Source organism: Erythrolamprus reginae, chromosome 1 (genome assembly GCF_031021105.1).
Source record: "Erythrolamprus reginae isolate rEryReg1 chromosome 1, rEryReg1.hap1, whole genome shotgun sequence".
Classification (NCBI taxonomy): Eukaryota; Metazoa; Chordata; class Lepidosauria; order Squamata; family Dipsadidae; genus Erythrolamprus; species Erythrolamprus reginae.
The window spans coordinates 333,930,418-333,950,507 of record NC_091950.1 but is presented as its reverse complement, the minus strand read 5'-3'; the positions used below and the strand labels follow the sequence as shown (position 1 = coordinate 333,950,507).

The following is a 20,090-nucleotide window of genomic DNA, read 5'->3' as shown; positions in this document are numbered from 1 at the left end:
GAATTTTTTTTTACTGCCGGTTCTGTGGGTGTGGCTTCGTAGACGTGTTGTGGTTTGGTGGGTGTGGCAGAGGAAGGATCAGGAGTGGGCTACTGCCCAGATTGGGGGGGGGGGCGCAGTGGGATAGAGAAAATGGAGCTCCACTGAAAGATGTTGAAAGAAAACGCAGGGCATCCTGAATAAGCTATGCCCACAGTGTGATAGTAAAAATTTTGGTAGCCCTTCACTGGGAAGGATATTATAAAATCTTCATTCCCACCCCACTCTAGGGAAAGGTTACTGCAAAATCTACATTTCCTCCTGATCAGCTGGGATTCAGGAGGCTGAGTATGACTACTTCAGCTTCAACCGCAACAACACAAGAGCACGCAACAGATTCAAACTTAATATTAATCGCTCCAAACTTGACTGTAAAAAATATGACTTTAGCAATCGAGTTGTCGAAGCGTGGAACTCATTACCGGACTCAATAGTGTCAACCCCTAACCCCCAACATTTCTCCCTTAGACTATCCACGATTGACTTCTCCAGGTTCCTAAGAGGTCAGTAAGGGGCGTACATAAGTGCACTAGTGTGCCTTTCATCCCCTGTCCAATTGTCTTTCCTTTATCTCATATATCATATATATTTTCTTCCTTTCATATATCTTCTCTATTTTTACATATTATCTTTATATATATTACTTCATGTCTATTCTCTTCCATATGTATTGTGTATTGGACAAATGAATGAATAAATAAATAAATAAAAAATAAAAACAGATGGGAGATGGGGTCAGTCAGAATCCCTTATTTATCAGTTCTCTGGACAAGTCAAAATTTCCGCTACTGGTTCTCCAAACTACTCAAAATTTCTGCTACTGGTTTTCTGAACTACTCAAAATTTCCACTACCAGTTCTCCATAACTGGTCAGAACCTGCTGAATCCCACCTCTGATGTGATAGCTCATTGCTATACACTGTTTGTTTTAGAATTCTCCTGGGTTTAATCATCTGGTAAGTCCTCGCCATGACAAAGCCACAGAATATTTGATGTGACTGGCTTAAATGGCTTTATTTCCTTTTCTGATGTTATTATTTACATATTATTTCAACTATATTTATATATGACCAGTTGATAATGCTTTAGCCAATGGTTATCACTTTGGGAAAGTGTATCCTTCTTAAATTCAATTTCATCTGCCACCTTCGTTACCTTTCCAGTTGGATTGGGGAGAGCCCTTTTTGAACCTTTGCTTGACTTTCAACAGCCAAAAATCCAATCCCTTTACTAGGGCTGTGTGTAAATGAGATGCGCAGAAGCACAGAAATAGGCAAAAATCGCCCAAATCTCATGTACACGAGCATCCTTGCACAAGAGAGATTTGGGCAATTTTCATAGCTTTTTTGCTTCTGAGCATGCACGGAAGCAAAAAAGCGGTGAATATTGCCAAAATTGCTTGTGCGTGGGAGATTTGGGCAATTTTTGTCTATTTCTTTGCTTCCGCAGAAGCAAAAAAAGCTGAAAATGGCCCAAATCTCGCACACACGAGGACGCTCGTGCGAGATTCCAGTTTATTTATTTATTTACAGTGTTCCCTCGATTTTTGTGGGGGATGTGTTCCAAGGCCACCCGTGAAAGTCGAATTTCCACGAAGTAGAGATGCGGAAGTAAATACATTATTTTTGGCTATGAACAGTATCACAAACCTTCCCTTAACACTTTAAACCCCTAAATTGCAATTTCCCATTCCCTTAGCAACCATTTAGATTATTACTCACCATGTTTATTTATTAAAGTTTATTAAAAAAAATATTTATTAAAGGCAGATGAAAGTTTGGCGATGACATATGACGTCATCAGGCGGGGAAAACCGTAGTATAGGGGGGGGAAACCGTGAAGTATTTTTTAATTAATATTTTTGAAAAACCGTGGTATAGACTTTTCGCGAAGTTCGAACCCGCGAAAATCGAGGGAACACTGTATTAGATTTGTATGCACAGCCACCGAAACTCATGCGAGCGAGCAGACAGACACACAAAGCGCACTGTCAGCGCCAGCGGTGACAACCCATCACTGCCTATTTATCTGAACTCATTCACATGCTTTCGTACTGCTAGATTAGCAGGAGTTGGGTTGAGGATGGAAGCTCAGCCTGTCAGATAGTGCTCGGTTCTTGAACCCAGGCTGCCAGCTTTCCAGTCAACAAGCCCAATGTTTTAACCACTGGGCACCCCTATGAGAAAAGGAAACCAACCAAAATATGTCCTCCTTGTCTGTCCGCACTATCCCACACTGAATCAAAAACCCATTTTTTCCAGCATGAAGGTATAAAACACTGAATTACCTTATTTACGATTATACAGTAACTTTATTATATACTATACAATATGATACTGATTTAAATAAGGCATTTGCTTCCGTTTCTAAAATATAGGAGCATTAAATTTGCAATTGCATAGAAGGATTTTAAAAATGTTAATTGAAGGTTCAGGAGGGAAGTGTTTTTAATACGAAAGTGAACACAAGAACAAGGGGGCACAATCTGAGGTTAGTTGGGGGAAAGATCAAAAGCAACATGAGAAAATATTATTTTACTGAAAGAGTAGTAGATCCTTGGAACAAACTTCCAGCAGACGTGGTTGGTAAATCCACAGTAACTGAATTTAAACATGCCTGGGATAAACATAGATCCATCCTAAGATAAAATACAGGAAATGGTATAAGGGCAGACTAGATGGACCATGAGGTCTTTTTCTGCCGTCAGTCTTCTGTTTCTATGTTTCTATGAAGTCACCTGGAATTATGTTCTGTTTTAAATTTCTTCTTTTAGACTCTTCTTTCTGAGAAGAGCAGTAGCACTTTCAAGATCAGAGAACCACCCAGAATGTATTTAAATATCTTGCAAGTGCAAATACATTTTGAACCAAAAACCTATATCTGCTAATTATTTAGCTGGTGCATATATGCAGCATGCTACATTTTCAGTGCATAATTCAATCAACCATTGTAACAAAAAACCTCTCTTGTTCTCCTTACAGATAACTCAATGTAACTGTTAACCAACACACAACACGAGCATTTGTTATAAAATATTACAAAAAACCACTGAACTGGAAATTGTCCTTCTCATTTAAAATAAGCAGCTCATTTTAAGCATTTTTCTAGTAAGAAAATGACTAATAACATTATCATGGAATAAATGGCTCCATGACTAACTGCTTCAATGAACTTTTTCTGATAATAGATCTTTTGCTGAAACTTGTTAATGTATATACTTCTGTGAGTGTGGCTTTAAATAATACTATTAAATGCCCCAAATGCTACAAGGCCAAACAAAACAAATGGTAACAAATATGTTATTGTGAAGTTGGCTGAAGGTACTTAGTACATTTTCTCCTTTAATTCCGGTCTATCGAGATTTCACTTTCCTTATATACACTGATTTTCAGTCATTACAAGACAGCAAGGCCTTGATTCTTTGTATTTCATATATTCTTATTGACTTTCGAAGATTTGACTAGCTGGTACCATGTACCAGTAGAATGTTCTTTTTCATTTTATCATCAAGGAGCAGAGATTGGATTTATACACACATCGCGCCAAAGCATGTTTTGTTTAGCTTTGACTTAGTCTGTTCCGCAATCCAAACCTAATTTGATTTACTCAATAAAACTGTGGTTAAAAAATTCATAATAAGGCAAGGATGAGTATAGATGGGGTGAGGTAAAAGGCCTAGGCAACAGACATAAATGCATGGTCAAAGCCCCCTACCCCTTTGGCTATGCATCCACATAAAATCCCTATACAGAGGGTTGTGATTTCAATTAGGTGTTTATGTCTACTCTCTCTTTCTCTCTCTCTCCCTCTCTCCTTCTCTCATCCCACCACTCTACTCTTTCCCCCCTCCCATATTTATATATAATAGGTGAATTTAGTCAATATGCTTTACTGGCTCAAGGGGAGCTAACAAAAAAAATGTTGCAGATGGAGCTGCCTTTGAATCAGGGTTTTTTTTGCCTAAGGTAGGACTCAAAGATTCAAAGTTTCTGGCCTTCAGCCCTTACAACAAACTAACATTCAGCATGTGGTACAAATACTTCTACATAAAGTCAGTGAGGGAATTATATGAGTATAATTTGAGTCCAGGGTTCCTTGAGGAGAAACTAAACAACCTCAGTCTGCCAGGTAATGAAACCAGGGAATTAAGAGTTAACAGAATTAACCTTTTGTTCCTGCTGTCTTCAATAAGTCCTGGAGGAATGCTGTGAAATTAGAGTTGTTCTATAGGAGCTCCTTTTTACTATTGACATAAAGTACACACCTGAAATCTCCATCATTTATTTCCCCTCAAAAGTAAAACAAACAGAAGGAAATAATACATCAAGAGAAAAGATGTAGAAAATGCCGCGTTTCATCTGACATTGGTGGTGGTGTGCTGCTAGCATACCTGGGTAAATAATTTCTCCAGGTGAGTGCAAATACAACTATTAAGATAGTGTAGGGCTGGCCACCACCTATTCCCCAGACTTGTGAAGTTAAAAAGAACCACTGTATTCCTCCAGAATAGAAATCACCTTATACAGACATCAATCTCATAAATGTCTTAAAAAAAATTCACTATGCAGTCCTTCTTTTTTTAAAAAAAATCTGGTTTGCTCATTTATTGCAATACTTCTAACTTGCTCTGCTTTCTAAATCAGATTTAATCAGAAAAGATGGGCCCTTCAGGTCTCCTCTCTTAAAAGATGTCACCTTACCTGTAGCAGGGGCCCCTGCCCTGTGGAACAGTCTGCTTTCTGAAATCTAGCAGGCCGTTACATTTCCAGTCTTCTGCAAGGCCTGTAAAAGCTGGCTTCTTCTCTTGGGATAGGGCAGAGGTACTCAAACCTGGCAACTTTAAGACTTGTGGACTTCAACTCCCAGAATTCTCCAGCCAGCATAATCCCAAGCACTTCCTAAAGCAGAGGTCTTCAAACTTGGCAACACAGCTGGCTGGAGAATTCTGGGAGTTGAAGTCTACAAGTCTTAAAATGGCCAAGTTTTGGGACCCCTGGAAAAGAGTAAGGCTGCAATCCAGAAATTATGATTGTTTATGTAGTAAGGCCACTGGGGGTTGGATCTTTTTTTGGAATGCTGGTTTTTGTTACTTTTTATTATTATTCACATTGGGAGCCACCCAGATTTACAGTACATAAGCAAAGTAGCCATATATGTTTCATAAACAAATCAATATAAGTATAAAGAAGGAAAATATTAACTGACCATAAACACCATTTTGCTATTCAACTGAAGAGAGGAAAGCTGTGTGATCTAGAGCCTCAGTGGCGCAGTGGTTAGAGTGCAGTACTGCAAACTACTTCTGCTGATCACCGGCTGCCAGCAGTTTGGCAGATCGAATCTCAGTAGGCTCAAGGTTGACTCAGCCTTCCGTCCTTCCAAGTTTGGTAAAATGGGCACCCAGATTGTTGGGGGAAATATGCTTACTCTCTGTAAACTGCTTAGACAGTGCCGTGAAGCGGTATACAAGCTATTGCTATTGCTATCTAACTCCATTCCAAAATATTTTTTCAAACAAAACACATATAAAATCTATCTTCAATTCATACAATCCAAATGATTTCCAGTTCTCAATTTTACTAACTCCATAGTTTTATCTTATAAAGAATAGAAGTAGACATTATTAAAATCAATGGCTTATATTTTTTCTGAGCATACTGAGGTTCAAAGTGCAAATTTTAATATTCCACAATGGGTGGGCTATAACTAAATTCCAGAGATGGGTTGTGTTTTTATTGGCTTATTCATGCTCTAAGACACAAAAGCACAATACACACAAAGCCATCCAAAACCTGTGGGGGTAAACCTGTGGCACTTCGATGTTGTTGAAACAGAACTCCCAGCAGCAACAGCCAATAAGGCTAATTATGAAGAATGATAGGAGCTACAATTCAGCAACATTAATGACTACTTCACCTTCAACCACAGCAATACATGAGCACGTAATAGATTCAAACTCAATGTAAACCGCTCCAAACTCGACTGCAGAAAATATGACTTTAGCAATAGAGTGATCAATGCCTGGAATGCACTACCTGACTCTGTGGTTTCTTCCCCAAACCCCAAAAACTTTAACCTTAGACTATCTACAATCGACCTCTCCCCCTTTCTAAGAGGTCTGTAAGGGGCAGGCATAGGCGCACCGCTGTGTCTACTATCCTTGTTCTACTGTCCTATTGTCCTCTTTTATTGTTACTTTTTACTTATGTGTATACAAGCTACTACTATCCTATACATGTTTGACAAACAAACAAACAAATGAAATAAAATAAAATACAGCAACACCTGCAGATCCCCAAGTTACCACTTCAGTGAAAGGCTAGTTTTCATAGGATTGTAGAGTATCTTTCTGATCTGTTGCTCTACAGCCCTGTTGCAATCACAGCCATTATGTAACGTTACTTTGCCTGACTGAGTTAAAGGAACCTTCCCAAAATGTCTGAACAGATTCCCATTTTGATATAGACTCCAGCCAATCCTGAGAGCAATAGGGAAAATTTGTAGATATAATAAGGTTAGCCTACATAAGCTTCACCTCATCTGAGTTAAGTCTTCTCAAGCATAGATAAACAAGTTCACAGTATGTTTCTTGAGCTATGTTCCACGTTTAGGGGTAAATAAACATGAAGTTCCTTGGAGCATTTAAAAAGAAAAACATTTTGCCCAATGCATCTTAATACAAAATAGATAAAAAAGGAAGATTATTGAAAAGACGTCATGCTGCAGCCATCAAGAAATCTGAGAAAGCCGTTTATCTAGACCTGTTTCAGGCTGAAATTTAGAATAGACAGCCTCGGTTGTACTTACCAATGATCAGTGGCAGAGCCGGGGTGGCGGGGGTGATTGGGGTTTGCTATAAACCCATGATGGTGAGCCTATGGCACGTATGCCCAAAGTGGCATGTAAAGCCATATCACCCGGGACACGCAGCCTTGCCTGCTTGTCTTTCGGGTTTCTGACATGCGTGTACATGCAGTGATCACATGTCCTTTGCTCACATGGCAGTGCTGAAAACTGGTGTGCACATGCATGCCAGCCAGCTTGCTTATGTATGTATGTATGTATGTATGTATGTATGTATGTATGTGTGTATTTTTTATTTATTTGTTTATTTGTTTTTATTTATTTTATTTTATTTTATTTGTATTTTGTGTTTGGATTCTTTTTGCTGATGTGAGAGACAGAGCATTTATTGGTTGAGAGTTGAAGTTGCCAGTTGTTTGACCATTCTGATACATGGTCAAGGTCTTTTTGAAGGGTAGCAGTATTGTCAGCGGTTAACATAGTCAGCCACAGTTGCTTTTAATATGATCACAGAGGTCCTTTATGTAAAGTATGAATAGTGTTGGTCCTAGAACACTGCCTTGAGGGACGCCACTGTTGACAGGTGCAGGATTTCATAGGGCACTCCCTATTTTAACCACTTGTTGTTTGTTTGACAAGAATGTAATTATCCAATCATGAAGAGGACCTGAGATGCCATAGGATTTGACCTTCAGAATAAGTTTGTCGTGTACCCCTGAATCCATTCAGCTTCTCCAGAGCATAGCTCCAATGAGCCCATGCACACACATATGTTTCTGTGCAATTTTTTCAACACTCACCATCACTGCTATAAGTGTTATGCCAAAGATACCCAATTATATGTTTCAACCCCAGGCCAGTCAAGTGAAGCTGACAAAGCTCTGTCCCAATGCTTGGACATGGAAGCTCGGTCAAGGCCAAAGTAGCTGTTGCTCGTGTCATCTAGATCAGTGTTTCCCAACCTTAGCAACTTGAATATACTTGGACTTCAATTCCCAGAATTCCCCAGCCAGCGAATGCTGGCTGGGGAATTCTGGGAGTTGAAGTCCAAGTATATTCAAGTTGCTAAGGTTGGGAAACACTGATCTAGATCCAGGGAAATTCCATTTTAAACTTGGATAGGTTATAATTTATCTATGCAAGAATGGTGCACAGTCTTAGGGGGTGGTCTTCTTGGCTTGAAAGCTATGGGCAAAAGATTCTTTGCACATTTCCAGTTTTTGCACTCTTTCCTGAATCAGTAGGCCCTTCAGACAGTTACTCAGGGAGTAATCTCTTCCTACTCAATTATTTCAATGGGTTGCTCTTGAGGATCCCTCAGCAGCTTCAACTGGTCCAGAATGTAGAGGTGCAGACAATGATGTGCATGCCTCAGAATGCCCAAGTTACATGTGTATATGTGTTCCATGAGCTGCATTGATTTCAAATTTGCTGCCAATTATGATTTTAGGGAGGTGGTTGTGACCTATAAAGCCCTGCATGACATTGAGCCCAATTATTTCAGGGACCATATAAATGCAGCCAGCATGAACCAGTAGGGTTGCACAGTCCAATCCCTTCAGCTAAATTAAGTTACCTTTCGGAAACCAGGAAGCATATCTACTTGTCATAATATCTACCTTCTGAATATCTATCTTCTGGAACACCTGGATGGTGTTCCATATGCTTTAAAAACTGACTGCTCTCCCAGGGCTATGGTAGCTAGAGCCCTCTGTGGAGTCTGTATGTGTGTGTGTGTGTGTGTGTGTGTGTGTGTGTATTTATTTACTCACTTACTTATTTATTTAATGCAAAAACACATAAGAATCTAAATTAAAACACTCTAAAAAACCCCCCAAAATATGTTACCCCTATGTAACATTTCTGTGCTGTTGGCCAGCTTTGCCATTTCCCCCCCCCCCCCAAATATGGAGAGGCTATTACTCATACTTGTATATTTTATTTTAAAAGTAGCAGAGCAAAATATTACAGGCTAGAAAATAAATGTCTAAAAACAAAGCCTTTTCACCCTTCAGATTTCTAATAAATACTAGACCAGTTTGAAAGAGGCTTATTTCTAAAAATCTATTGCCTAGTGTACCTCAGCAGGTGGCAGCACCCGGTTAAACTTGTCTGGGCACGGAAGCTAAGCAGATTTGGACCTGGTTAGTACTGGAGTAAAACAGACTATCACGTCTTCTGGTTATACTGACTAGATTTATAATTTTGGAAAACTTTCAGATGAAAGCAGTAGTAAATCACTTAGTTGGCTAGGAAACCACAGATGTGCCCCTATAAAATGACCAGGAATCAAAAGAGGCTTTATTTTTAACTTGTTTTTATCACCTGCTATGGTCCAAAAGCCTTCACTATCTATAACTAAGCAGAATGTATGTTCAGCATAATTAAGGGATAGCGCATGATGCAAATGAAAAAACACAACAGTAAAAATGCCACTCAACCAAACTACCACCTTCCAAAGACATCTAGTCTTGCACATATTGTAAGATGTGATGTGTTGTTAGACCCAGTTAAGAACTGTGCATAGGTTTCTGCCACCAGCCAAGTCATTCAACTTTGATTTTTGTAACTTGTATCTTTGGAAGTTTCATCTGATGTAGACAATCAACAAGCTATATACATTAATTTAATGATTTTTTTTTAAATGCAGCCTAGCTGAAAGCAATGAAGACCTACAATTTGTGCAATGGTGCAAAAGGCCATAATTCTGCATCATGTGTTCTACTTTTCATAATTATCCTTATGGCTGATTCATGCATGAATGTTTATAACTCATAGTTCATTATTCAATGACTCTTGGCTCTATGTGCTTGTTTTGGAGAAAAACCAGCTCATGATAGGATGATTAAAACAGCTGGCTCTGTGCTATATATTATATGACCATCTTGCATCTTCTTGGCAACCAAATAAGGAACAGTCAATTGCAGAACTTAACCCCTAATTGTCAAAACAATGAGCAACAACTCCTTACTCTCAAATATATCCCTGCTTTCCTTGCAGATTGACTCTATTAAGAAAAAGTGATTCACCTGCCAGTTTCTCAGACTCTTTTCCAAAGGCAAACCTTTCCAAATTCTTGACAATATTGAAATGAAACAAACAAAAAACCCTGAAGCCAAATAGCCACTTGCAATTGTTTTTCTGGCCCCAGCTCTCAAAGGGTTAATAACAAAAAAAAATGAAGAATTTATTTGAGCCCATCAGACATTCAGAGCTAGGCTGTCACAGTTATCCAAAATTCTTTACAGATGCCCCAAAGATATGCAGATGTTTACAGTTGGTAATTGCCCAATTCTTTACAAGTAACTGGCAGGGTTCAGCAGCTGAATACCCAGGTACTTGTAGTAAGAAAGCCCTGATCTACGGCAACAGTTCAATATTACTTGGAACATGCAGCTTATTTGGTATATATCTTGGATTCCACCTAGCAGAATTGCCCGCAGCCCTGACATATGTGAGAATAACAGATTGAGGGGAGCTATGGTAGACAGCTGTCCCTTTACCTACAGTGTCACATTCCAAGCCCAGGATTTTTGCATTTGAGAATCTATGCAACCCACTATTATACTTGTAATTATACTTGAAGATCTACCCTCGAGGGAGATTTGGATGCATAGATCATTACCAACTTTCCCATTTTATACCACTGAATTTATTCACCTTGACTTGAAATCTCAGTAATAAAATTTCAGTGACTGGCATTGGCAGGAAATCTGCCTCCTTCTTGCACTTGCACAATTTTCTACTCTAAAGGGAGCCTTGCCTTGACTCCTACAATGCAGGTCTGACAAGGACTACAAATCCAGGAGCCTGTTTTTCCACCCGGCTGTGCTTTTCCACAAAACCCCTTCTTAACTCTTCCCACTTGCCGAAAGAGAGCAGAGGCAACACACTCTCCAACGCAACAGAGGGTCAAACAGAGCTAGCTCCGCTTCTGTGGGAATAAAAGTGAATGCAAGCAAGCCTTTAAAGGCAGCCATCCAAACACACACAAATAAGCCTTCCGGCTGAGCTAGACCACTCTTCCCACGTGCCACCAAGACTGCTGATCAGAGCCAAGAGTGACGGTCATTAAGGGACCAAAGCATTTGGGAAGAAGGCTCAGGAGGGAAACTGATTTTAAGGAAAGGACTACTTCTTATTTAACCAAACTGGGGAAAGAAGCAGTCTATCCCAGCATTGAGTCCGGGCACCTTTTCCTAACCCAAAGTATTCTTCCACCTTAAGGTGGAGTTCCAAGATGCTTGTGAAGCACCGGGCGTAGTTCAGCAGTTCAAATCCCACCACCGGCTCAAATGGTTGACTCAGCCTTCCATCCTTCCGAGGTCTGAGGACCCAGATTGTTGGGGGCGATATATGCTGATTTTGCAAACCACTTAGAGAAGGCTGCAAAAGCACTATGAGGGGGTGCCTAAGTCTAAATGCTATTGCTATCAGGGGGAGATCAGGCGATCTTTCACTGCCTCGTTTCGTCAACCCCGCTTTCTCCCCCGTTCCCCCAGAACAGGAGCGCTACTCCCGCAGCCACACCACGCAGAAACCCACACATCCTCCTGAGTCACCGGCCAAGCCATTCCGAGAGCGCGATTAATATTTTTTTTACCGCTGCTATCCTTGAAGGAAGGGGTCGGGGTGTTCCGCAGGCTCGGGCTCCAGCCCCTCTCGCTTTCCTCCTCCTGCTGCTGCTGCTGTTGCTCCGCGGGACTCGGCAAAGTCGCCTCCGAGCCACCCCGCTGCTCTTCCTCCTCCCCCGACGCCTTGGAGCCTGGGCGCCCCGCAGTCCTGCCCCGGTGGCTGCATCCTCCCTCGGGGGTTTCGCCTCCTCCTCCTCCTTCCTCCTCCTCCTCCTCATCCTCGGAGGCAGAGCGGGACTCGGCGGTGGTGCTGTAAAACGGGTTGCCGCTGCTGTCCTGACCCGATTCCCCGAAGACGTCGTCGGAGATCTGCAGGCTCTCGTAGCGGCAGCGGGCTGCCTCCAACAGGGACAGCGCCTTGAGCCGCTGCCCGCCGCCGCCCTCCGCCATCATCTCCCCCGGCGGCGTCAGCAGCCGCCCTCGCTCGGACGGCTCCTCCGGCCGCAGGCAGCAACCCAGCAGTAGGAGAGGCTCGGTCACCGAAGCCGGCAAGCAGGCTGGGAGGACTTCGGCTCCGCCGCCGCCGCTTTCTCCTCCTCCTCCACTGCCGCCTCCGCCGCCTCGGAGCCCAGCCTCCCGCTCAGCCCGGCACCACCCGCCCCTGCGTGTGTGCAGAGCCATGGGGGGAAGCAGCCAGCTTAACATCTCTTCCAAGAGCTCCTCATCTAGCCAATGGCAGCTGCGGCCCTAAAAACGAGAGGTGGGGTTTTATGGGCGCTCCCCGACGCCCTGAGACCGCCCCGTTGCCCCGCCTCGAAGTGGGAGGGCCTCCGCAGTTTAAAACAACAGAGTTGGTTTTGGGAAAAGGAAGGTGGGGGGGGGAGAGAGACGAGAGGCTGCGCAAAGTCTACTTCTTTTATTTTTACCCTTGATCCCGACGCGAGAAGTTTGCAAGAGGCTGGTTGAACTCAATTCTGCGCCAACTCCGGAAGCTCCAACTGCCCAAGGAGCTGCTTATACAGTTCCACAGAGGAATCGTTGAGTCTGTCGTCTGCACCTCTGTCACTGTCTGGTTTGGTTCTGCAACTCAACAAGACCGACACAGACTTCAGAGGATAATCAGAACTGCAGAAAAACACAATTGCTGCATGGGGGAACTGAAACATCTCCCCCTGGGCACGTTTAATTTATGCATGGTATGTCTGTGTGTGTGTCTGTTAGCATATGGGTTTTTTTAAAAAATATTTTAAATTGTCTGATTGCTTATGATTTGTTACTACATGTTGTGAGCCGCCCCGAGTCTTCGGAGAGGGGCGGCATACAAATCTAAGTAATAAATAAATAATAATAAATAAATAAATAAACCTGCCTTCCATTGAGGACCTGTATACTGCAGGTCAAAAAGAGGGACGTAAAAATATTTACTGACCCCTCACATCCTGGACACAAATTATTTCAACTCCTACCCTCAAAACGTCGCTACAGAGCACTGCACACCAAGACAACTAGGCACAAGAACATTTTTTCCTGAACACCATGACTCTGCTAAACAAATAATTCCCTCAACATTGTCAAACTACTTACTAAATCTGCACTATTAGTACTACTAGTTTTTTCTCATCATTCCTATCACCCATTTTCTCCCACTTAGGACTGTATGGCTGTAACTTGTTGCTTCTATCCTAAGATTTTTATTAATATTGATTGTTTCCTCATTGTTTATTTGATCCCTATAATCATTAAGTGTTGTACCTCATGATTCTTGACAAATGTATATTTTTCTTTTATGTCCACTGAGAGCATATGCACCTTGTGGGTCCAATGACACTTGGCCAATAAAGAATTCTATTCTATTCTAAAGCTGCTTGATTCCTTTCTTCCACGCAGCCACCTCCCCTGATCTTAGCTTGGCACGTGACAGCATAGCATCGTTCTTATGCCCCCTTTATCCCCGCTACTGGAAGGAGCTGTCCGCCGTTCTGGTGCTGAAGACCACAATAGCAATAGCATTTAGACCAGTGGTTCTCAACATTTCTAATGCTGCGACCCTTTAATACAGGTGACCCCCCAACCAAAAGTCTAGTGCCAATTCCCCCAGCAGAGCTTTAAGGTGATTGGCAGAAAGGTCAGATGGGCACCCTCACTGTAAAAGCCTGATTGGTTGGATTGTAAAAAATATGTTCCAAGGCACTAGAATAGAAACTTTAGTTCCTAACACCATGGGAAATTTGTCTTTTTCCATGGTCTTAGGCAACTCCTGTGAAACGGTCATTTGATCCCCAAAGGAGTCCCAACCCCCAGGTTGAGAACCACTGATTTAGACTTATATACCGCTTCATAGTGTTTTTACAGCCCTCTCTAAGCAGTTTACAGAATCAGTATATGGCCCCCAACAATCTCGGTCCTCATTTTACCCACCTTGGAAGGATGGAAGGATGAGTCAATCTTGAGCCAGTGGTGAGATTTGAACTGCTGAACTACAGCTAACAGTTAGCTGAAGTAGCCTGCAGTGCTGCACTCTAACCACTGTGCAATCACCCAACTCATGGACCTTTTAGAATTTATTTGTTTGTTTGTTTGTTCATTCATTCATTCATTCAGTTTCTATGCTGCCCAACTCTGTAGGGACTCTAGACGGCTCACAACAGGAATATATTATTTATTTAAATTCATTTTATTAAACTTATAGGCCTCCCTTTTCCTCACTGACTCAGGGCAGCTTACAAGGATAAATAGACACAGTAACAATAAATACAATTTCAAACATTACAAAATAAATAAAACCCACTATAAAAAACTATCAGTCATCCTTCTTTCATACCAATGGCCGGAGCGAAACTATCACTCACAGTCTCCAAGCCTGCCAGCACATATGTGTTTGTATTACCATAAAACAAAAATAACAACAACAATTCTTCATTGCTTATTTGACCCTTATGACAATCATTAAGTGTTGTATCTCATGATTCTTGACAAATGTATCTTTTCTTTTATGTACACTGAGACTATATGCACCAAGACAAGTGTGTCCAATCACACTTGGCCAATAAAATAATTCTATTATATTCTATTCTATTCAATAGTAATACAAAACCTCTAAAAACCTTTTTAAAACATTGTACAGTTAAACTCTTGCATACCATTGATGGCTGGATCTCACTGGTTACCTCCATAAGAGCAATGTCCCCAGGGATGTTGGAAAAGTTAGGTCTTTACAGCTTTACAGAATTATGGATTAAGGAAGTAATTGCAATACTTGTTATAAGAAGATAAGTAATTGTTATAAGGTTGAGCTCACCACTGATTGTTAAAGATTTGGCACATGTTTAGGTAGGGAAGACGGCAAGCAGCAGGACCCAGCAGGAGGCATGCTCAGAGCCAGAAAGGAATTGGAAAAATTGCATGCCTTTTCTGCATAAACAGTCCCATAAGACACACACGTCTGGCAATAATAACCATCCTGTCACCTCCACTTCCTCGGGGAAAAAAGAGGCATCTATAAGCTGATATGCTGCACTCAGCTATGATTTAGGGTCTTCGAGTTAGTTTCGTGGTGGTGTAAACAGGCATGTCACTAATTTACCATTAGGACAAAGAGAATGCAAGAGCATCTTTTAAAGCAACAACAATAACGAAAAGATTGTAAAGAGGCAAGTTGAGATCTGGAAGTGACCACAGAAGATGAGGCCTTACCACTATTAGGGGAAATGATCATACCCCCATTCAAGAATGGCAATGTCCATATCATATAGTGGTCTGTACTTTAGAAACAGAGTGCTAGTGGTCAGTAACTCCTGGCCGCAATGAAGGAAGCACAGATCTTTGGAACAGATACAGCTATTTATCTGCAATGAATCAGAGAGCTCCCATTTCAAATTGCTCTGAATTTCCCTACAAAAAATATATATTGTGCATTAATTTAAGATTCACTGACAGTTATATGAATCTCTCTGCCATTACATGATAACTACATAATAAATGTATAAAATTAAAATTCTTTCTTCTTTCCTCATTGCTTATTTGACCCCTATGACAATCATTAAGTGTTGTACCACATGATTCTTGACAAATCTATATTTTCTTTTATGTACACTGAGAGCATCTGCACCAAGACAAATTCCTTGTGTGTCCAATCATACCTGGCCAATAAAGAATTCTATTCTATTCTATTCAAATAAAGAAGCATTTTATAGGGAATGACTATGTTCCTTCTGAAGTTGCCTCAGTAGTATAGATACTGAATGATCTCAAACATTTTCCAACTTCTATTTTTATTTTTACCTTGAAATGACTGAAAGTACAAGCTACAGATCTGGGGTACAAGTCAATGCAAAATCTCGATGGTTAATGTTTTGTGGCTCCTGGTGACACCAGAATAGAAGAGTAAGAACTGGAGAAAATCACAAGATGTGAAGGCCTGCAAATAAGAAGACTATGGCAAAAGAGAGCAACAATAGAAACATAGAAACATAGAAGTCTGACGGCAGAAAAAGACCTCATGGTCCATCTAGTCTGCCCTTATACTATTTTCTGTATTTTATCTTAGGATGGATATATGTTTATCCCAGGCATGTTTAAATTCAGTTACTGTGGATTTATCTACCACGTCTGCTGGAAGTTTGTTCCAAGGATCTACTACTCTTTCATTGAAATAATATTTTCTCACGTTGCTTTTGATCTTTCCCCCAACTAACTTCAGATTGTGTCCCCTTGTTCTTGTGTTCACTTTCCTATTAAAAACACTTCCCTCCTGGACCTTATTTAACCCTTTAACATATTTAAATGTTTCGATCATGTCCCCCCTTTTCCTTCTGTCCTCCAGACTATACAGATTGAGTTCATTAAGTCTTTCCTGATACGTTTTATGCTTAAGACCTTCCACCATTCTTGTAGCCCGTCTTTGGACCCTAGGTAATAGCACCAAGGTAATCCCAAAACATCTGGAGAACCACTTGAACAGCATCAGCATTGACAAAATCACCATCGCTCAATCAGAAAAGGCAGCTTTTAGTTGGAACAGCTTACATGCCGCAATAGACAGTGCCTTTAACCTCACTGGCACAGTGGTTAGAGTACAGTACAGCAAGCTACTTCTGTTGATCACTGTCTGCCAGCAGTTTGGCTCAAGGTTGACTCAGCCTTCCATCCTTCCGAGGTCGGTAAAATGAGGACCCAGATTGTTGGGGGCAATATGCTGGCTCTGTAAACTACTTAGAGAGAGGTGTAAAGCACTGTGAAGTGGTATATAAGTCTAAATATCATTGCTAAGTGCTATTAACACCATCAAACAACATCTTACTAGGCCGGGTCCTTGGGAAAGACTTGATAGGCGAATAAAAATGTCAAATCCAGACTAAACGTCTGACCAACTGTGTAGCCAACCATGATAATAATGACAACAACATATGCTGCCTCTAGCACTTATAGGCTGAAATAAGATCTGATCTTGCTATATAGAGCCATGAGTGGGGGAGGGGAGTAGGAACAACCTAAAAAATATTGGTACTAGATATGGAGGTATATCTTCATTCATATAAAGGGGCATCCAAAGTTTTATATCATGCTTGACTGATGTATTTACTTATATTAGTTAGCTTTATATCTTTATATTATATTAGTTAGCTTTATATCTTTATATTATATTAGTTAGCTTTATATCTTTATATTATATTAGTTAGCTTTATATCTTTATATCTCTGAGTCCTCGAAGAGGGGTGGAACATAAATCCAATTAATAAATAAACTAAATAAATAAATATTCATAGACAAAGTCTTTTCCAAGTTCGCTTTGAAACAAACCTAAAAGATAGACTCATCTATTACAGTCCAAATTTATATACTGACTAGGTCAAATTCAGACCTTTTAAGAATCATTTTTACAATGATTTCTCTCCAACTCATTCTTATTTATTTTATGTATATCTTGCTTTTAGTATTAGAAGTTTAATTATTTTATTGTATATCTGATTAGACGTTTTAATACCATAGTGCTCTGTTATTATAAAATTAAAGAGGCTCTTCAGTATTTTTAATGCAAATCAAATACTATTTCATTATTCTTTTGGCCAAACCAGGACAAACATTTGTACATTAATTTGTTTGAAACAAACCTAATTTGTTCTGGATTGTGAGTTCATTTGTTACTCTTGCTCAAGTCTGCATGTAGTGCATGTACTGGCATATAGATAAATTGGTTATCATTTCCAACTATCTATTTCTCTTGCTTTATAAGAGATATACGGTATACATGTATATACCCCCACACGCAATTTATTGTTGAGTCGTATTGCAGAACATACAATTGAAAATTTTATTAACTTAAACTTTAAGTCATTAAATAAAAATAAACAAAGGAATAAGTGAAATAATCAAAAGTCTGAGTAACTTGAAAATTAGATAAGTAATCAGGAAATTTTGGATTATGATACAAACTTTGAAAAAAGAAATGATAGACTACGAATTAAAGTTAAAGACAGAAGGTTATTCATTGGGGATAATGAGAGGGCAACATACAAAAACAAACTACTATTTGATTATACATACTATACATTAATGGCAGCTAGACTAGCAATTGCTCAAACTTGGAAAAATAAACCTGCTCACCTCCACCCCACAGAGATAAGGGTAATAAAGAAATTGTTGGAATGTCCAGAGATGTGTAGGCTTATTTTAGAATTGCAGAATGATTAAAGGAAAGAATTTTATATTCTGTGGGAAAAACTGTATATATGGCTTGAAAAGAAGAAAAATGATAAATAAGCACAATAATCAATCTACATAGAATTATTCTTAGTATTCTGTAATCCATAACTGTAAACAGTACAACAAAAAGAAACAGATATGTCAATGCTACAGAAATGCAAATGAAAGATTTGTAAATGTTATTTATGTTTCTTTGTATTGTTTTAAAAATTCAATAATAATAATTATTATTTTTTTTAAAAATTAGATTTCTTAGTGCAATTTAGTTAAATCACGATCTCTCTTAAACAAATAAATGATTACACCCTCATTATTATTGTAATAATTATTATGCCTATATTTTAATTACAACTGTGATGTAGTAGGAAGACTTTGAAGCTTCAATAACATCAACAACAAAACTAGTTGGAGGAGGAACTCCTGATATAGGCCACACATAGAATACTGCAACCAGTTTGATTGCCATGATGTAAAAAAAGATGCTGAGACTCTAGAACTATGATGACTCTAGAACTATGATGGCATGCAGCACCCTCTCTGTGAGCACATGAGTGGTCGCCCTAGTTCAGCTGCACTGCGCATGCACACATGTCTTCCACCACCTAGTCATTGGGTCTCTGCTTACACATGTGTGGGGAGCAGAGTGCACATGGAGGGTGCACACACATGTATGGGGTATGGAGTGTCATGTGTGAATGCACAAGGGGTGAGACATATGCAGGAGTGTGTGCATGCAGAGGGGCAGGGCATATATGGGGGACATGCACACATTGCATTTTGGGAGTTCAGGCACGCACACACAAGGATGGGCTGCTGCCCAGACAGGGGGGGGGAACACAGTGGGAATAGCGAAAATGGAGCTCCACCCCAAAGCACCCAATTTGCACTGAAAGATGTTGAAAGAAAACGCAGAGCATCTTGCATAAGCCACGCCCACAGTGTGGTGGTAAAAATTTTGGTAGCCCTTCACTGCGCACAGACATGCGTTTGGGCACTCACTCCAGAAAAGGTTAGCCATCACTGCTCTAGAAGGAGTGCAGAGAAGAGCAACAAATATAATTAGGGGACTGGTGGCTAAAACATATGAAGAATGGTTGCAGGAACTGGGTATGTCTAGTTTCATGAAAAGAAGGACTAGGGGAGACATGATAGTATTGTTCCAACATCTCAGAGGTTGCCACAAAGAAGAGTCAGTCAAACTATTCTCCAAAGCTCCTGAGGGTGGAATAAGAAGCAATGGGTGGACACTAAACAAGGAACTTAGAACTAAGGAGAAATTTCCTGACAGTTAGAACAATTAATCAGTGGAACAGCTTGCCTCCAGAAGTTGTGAATGCTCCAACAGTGGAAATTTTAAATGTGATATTGGATAACCATTTCTTTGAAGTGGTGTAGAGTTTCCTGCCTGAGTAGGGGGTTGGACTAAAATACTTCCTAGGTCCCTTCAAATTCTGTTATTCTATTCTATTCTGTTCTGTTCTATTCTTTGCTGGAAAGGTCAAAAGAGCATCAATAAACTAAGGATAAGCCACAACCACAATCAGTAAAACATTGATTGATCCCTTGGGATGTCATTCAACATGAAAAAAAATCATGCACTCAGGGCATATGATGCAAGCAGATTACTGACAAGAAAAACAACCATGTCTAGCAACACTCCGGGAAGTTGAAGAAGGGGAAGAAGTTAAGACGGATGAATAAAAATTATTGGAATATCCATGGAAAACCTACAGATTATCACAAACGCAGACAGGAGAGCTGTAAAATATTTGGGCATAGATAAATTCTGATCCCAATTTAGGGCTATCAATTTATAAATTTTTATACAATTTTTATTATTTTTATTTAATTTTATTTTATACAATTTTATTGAATTTTTATTATAAATTCATAACTGTATCTATGAAAACCCAGGCTTAGCCTATAATTTCCCCAGAATATAAACAACTTGCCTCCCCTTTATATTTTCTC

At 40.1% G+C, this 20,090-nt stretch overlaps 1 protein-coding gene across 1 annotated transcript in view; it reads right to left on the bottom strand.

Annotated features, from left to right (window-relative positions):
* The window catches only part of PGBD5 (piggyBac transposable element derived 5), a 119,127-nt gene extending 106,984 nt beyond the window's left edge, over positions 1–12,143 (bottom strand). The window contains exon 1 of the mRNA XM_070733941.1: positions 11,447–12,143. Within this exon, the coding sequence (XP_070590042.1) occupies positions 11,447–12,122 (676 nt within the window). The 5' untranslated portion in view covers positions 12,123–12,143. The remainder of the gene's footprint in view (positions 1–11,446) is intronic.
* Positions 12,144–20,090: the final 7,947 nt, after the last annotated feature.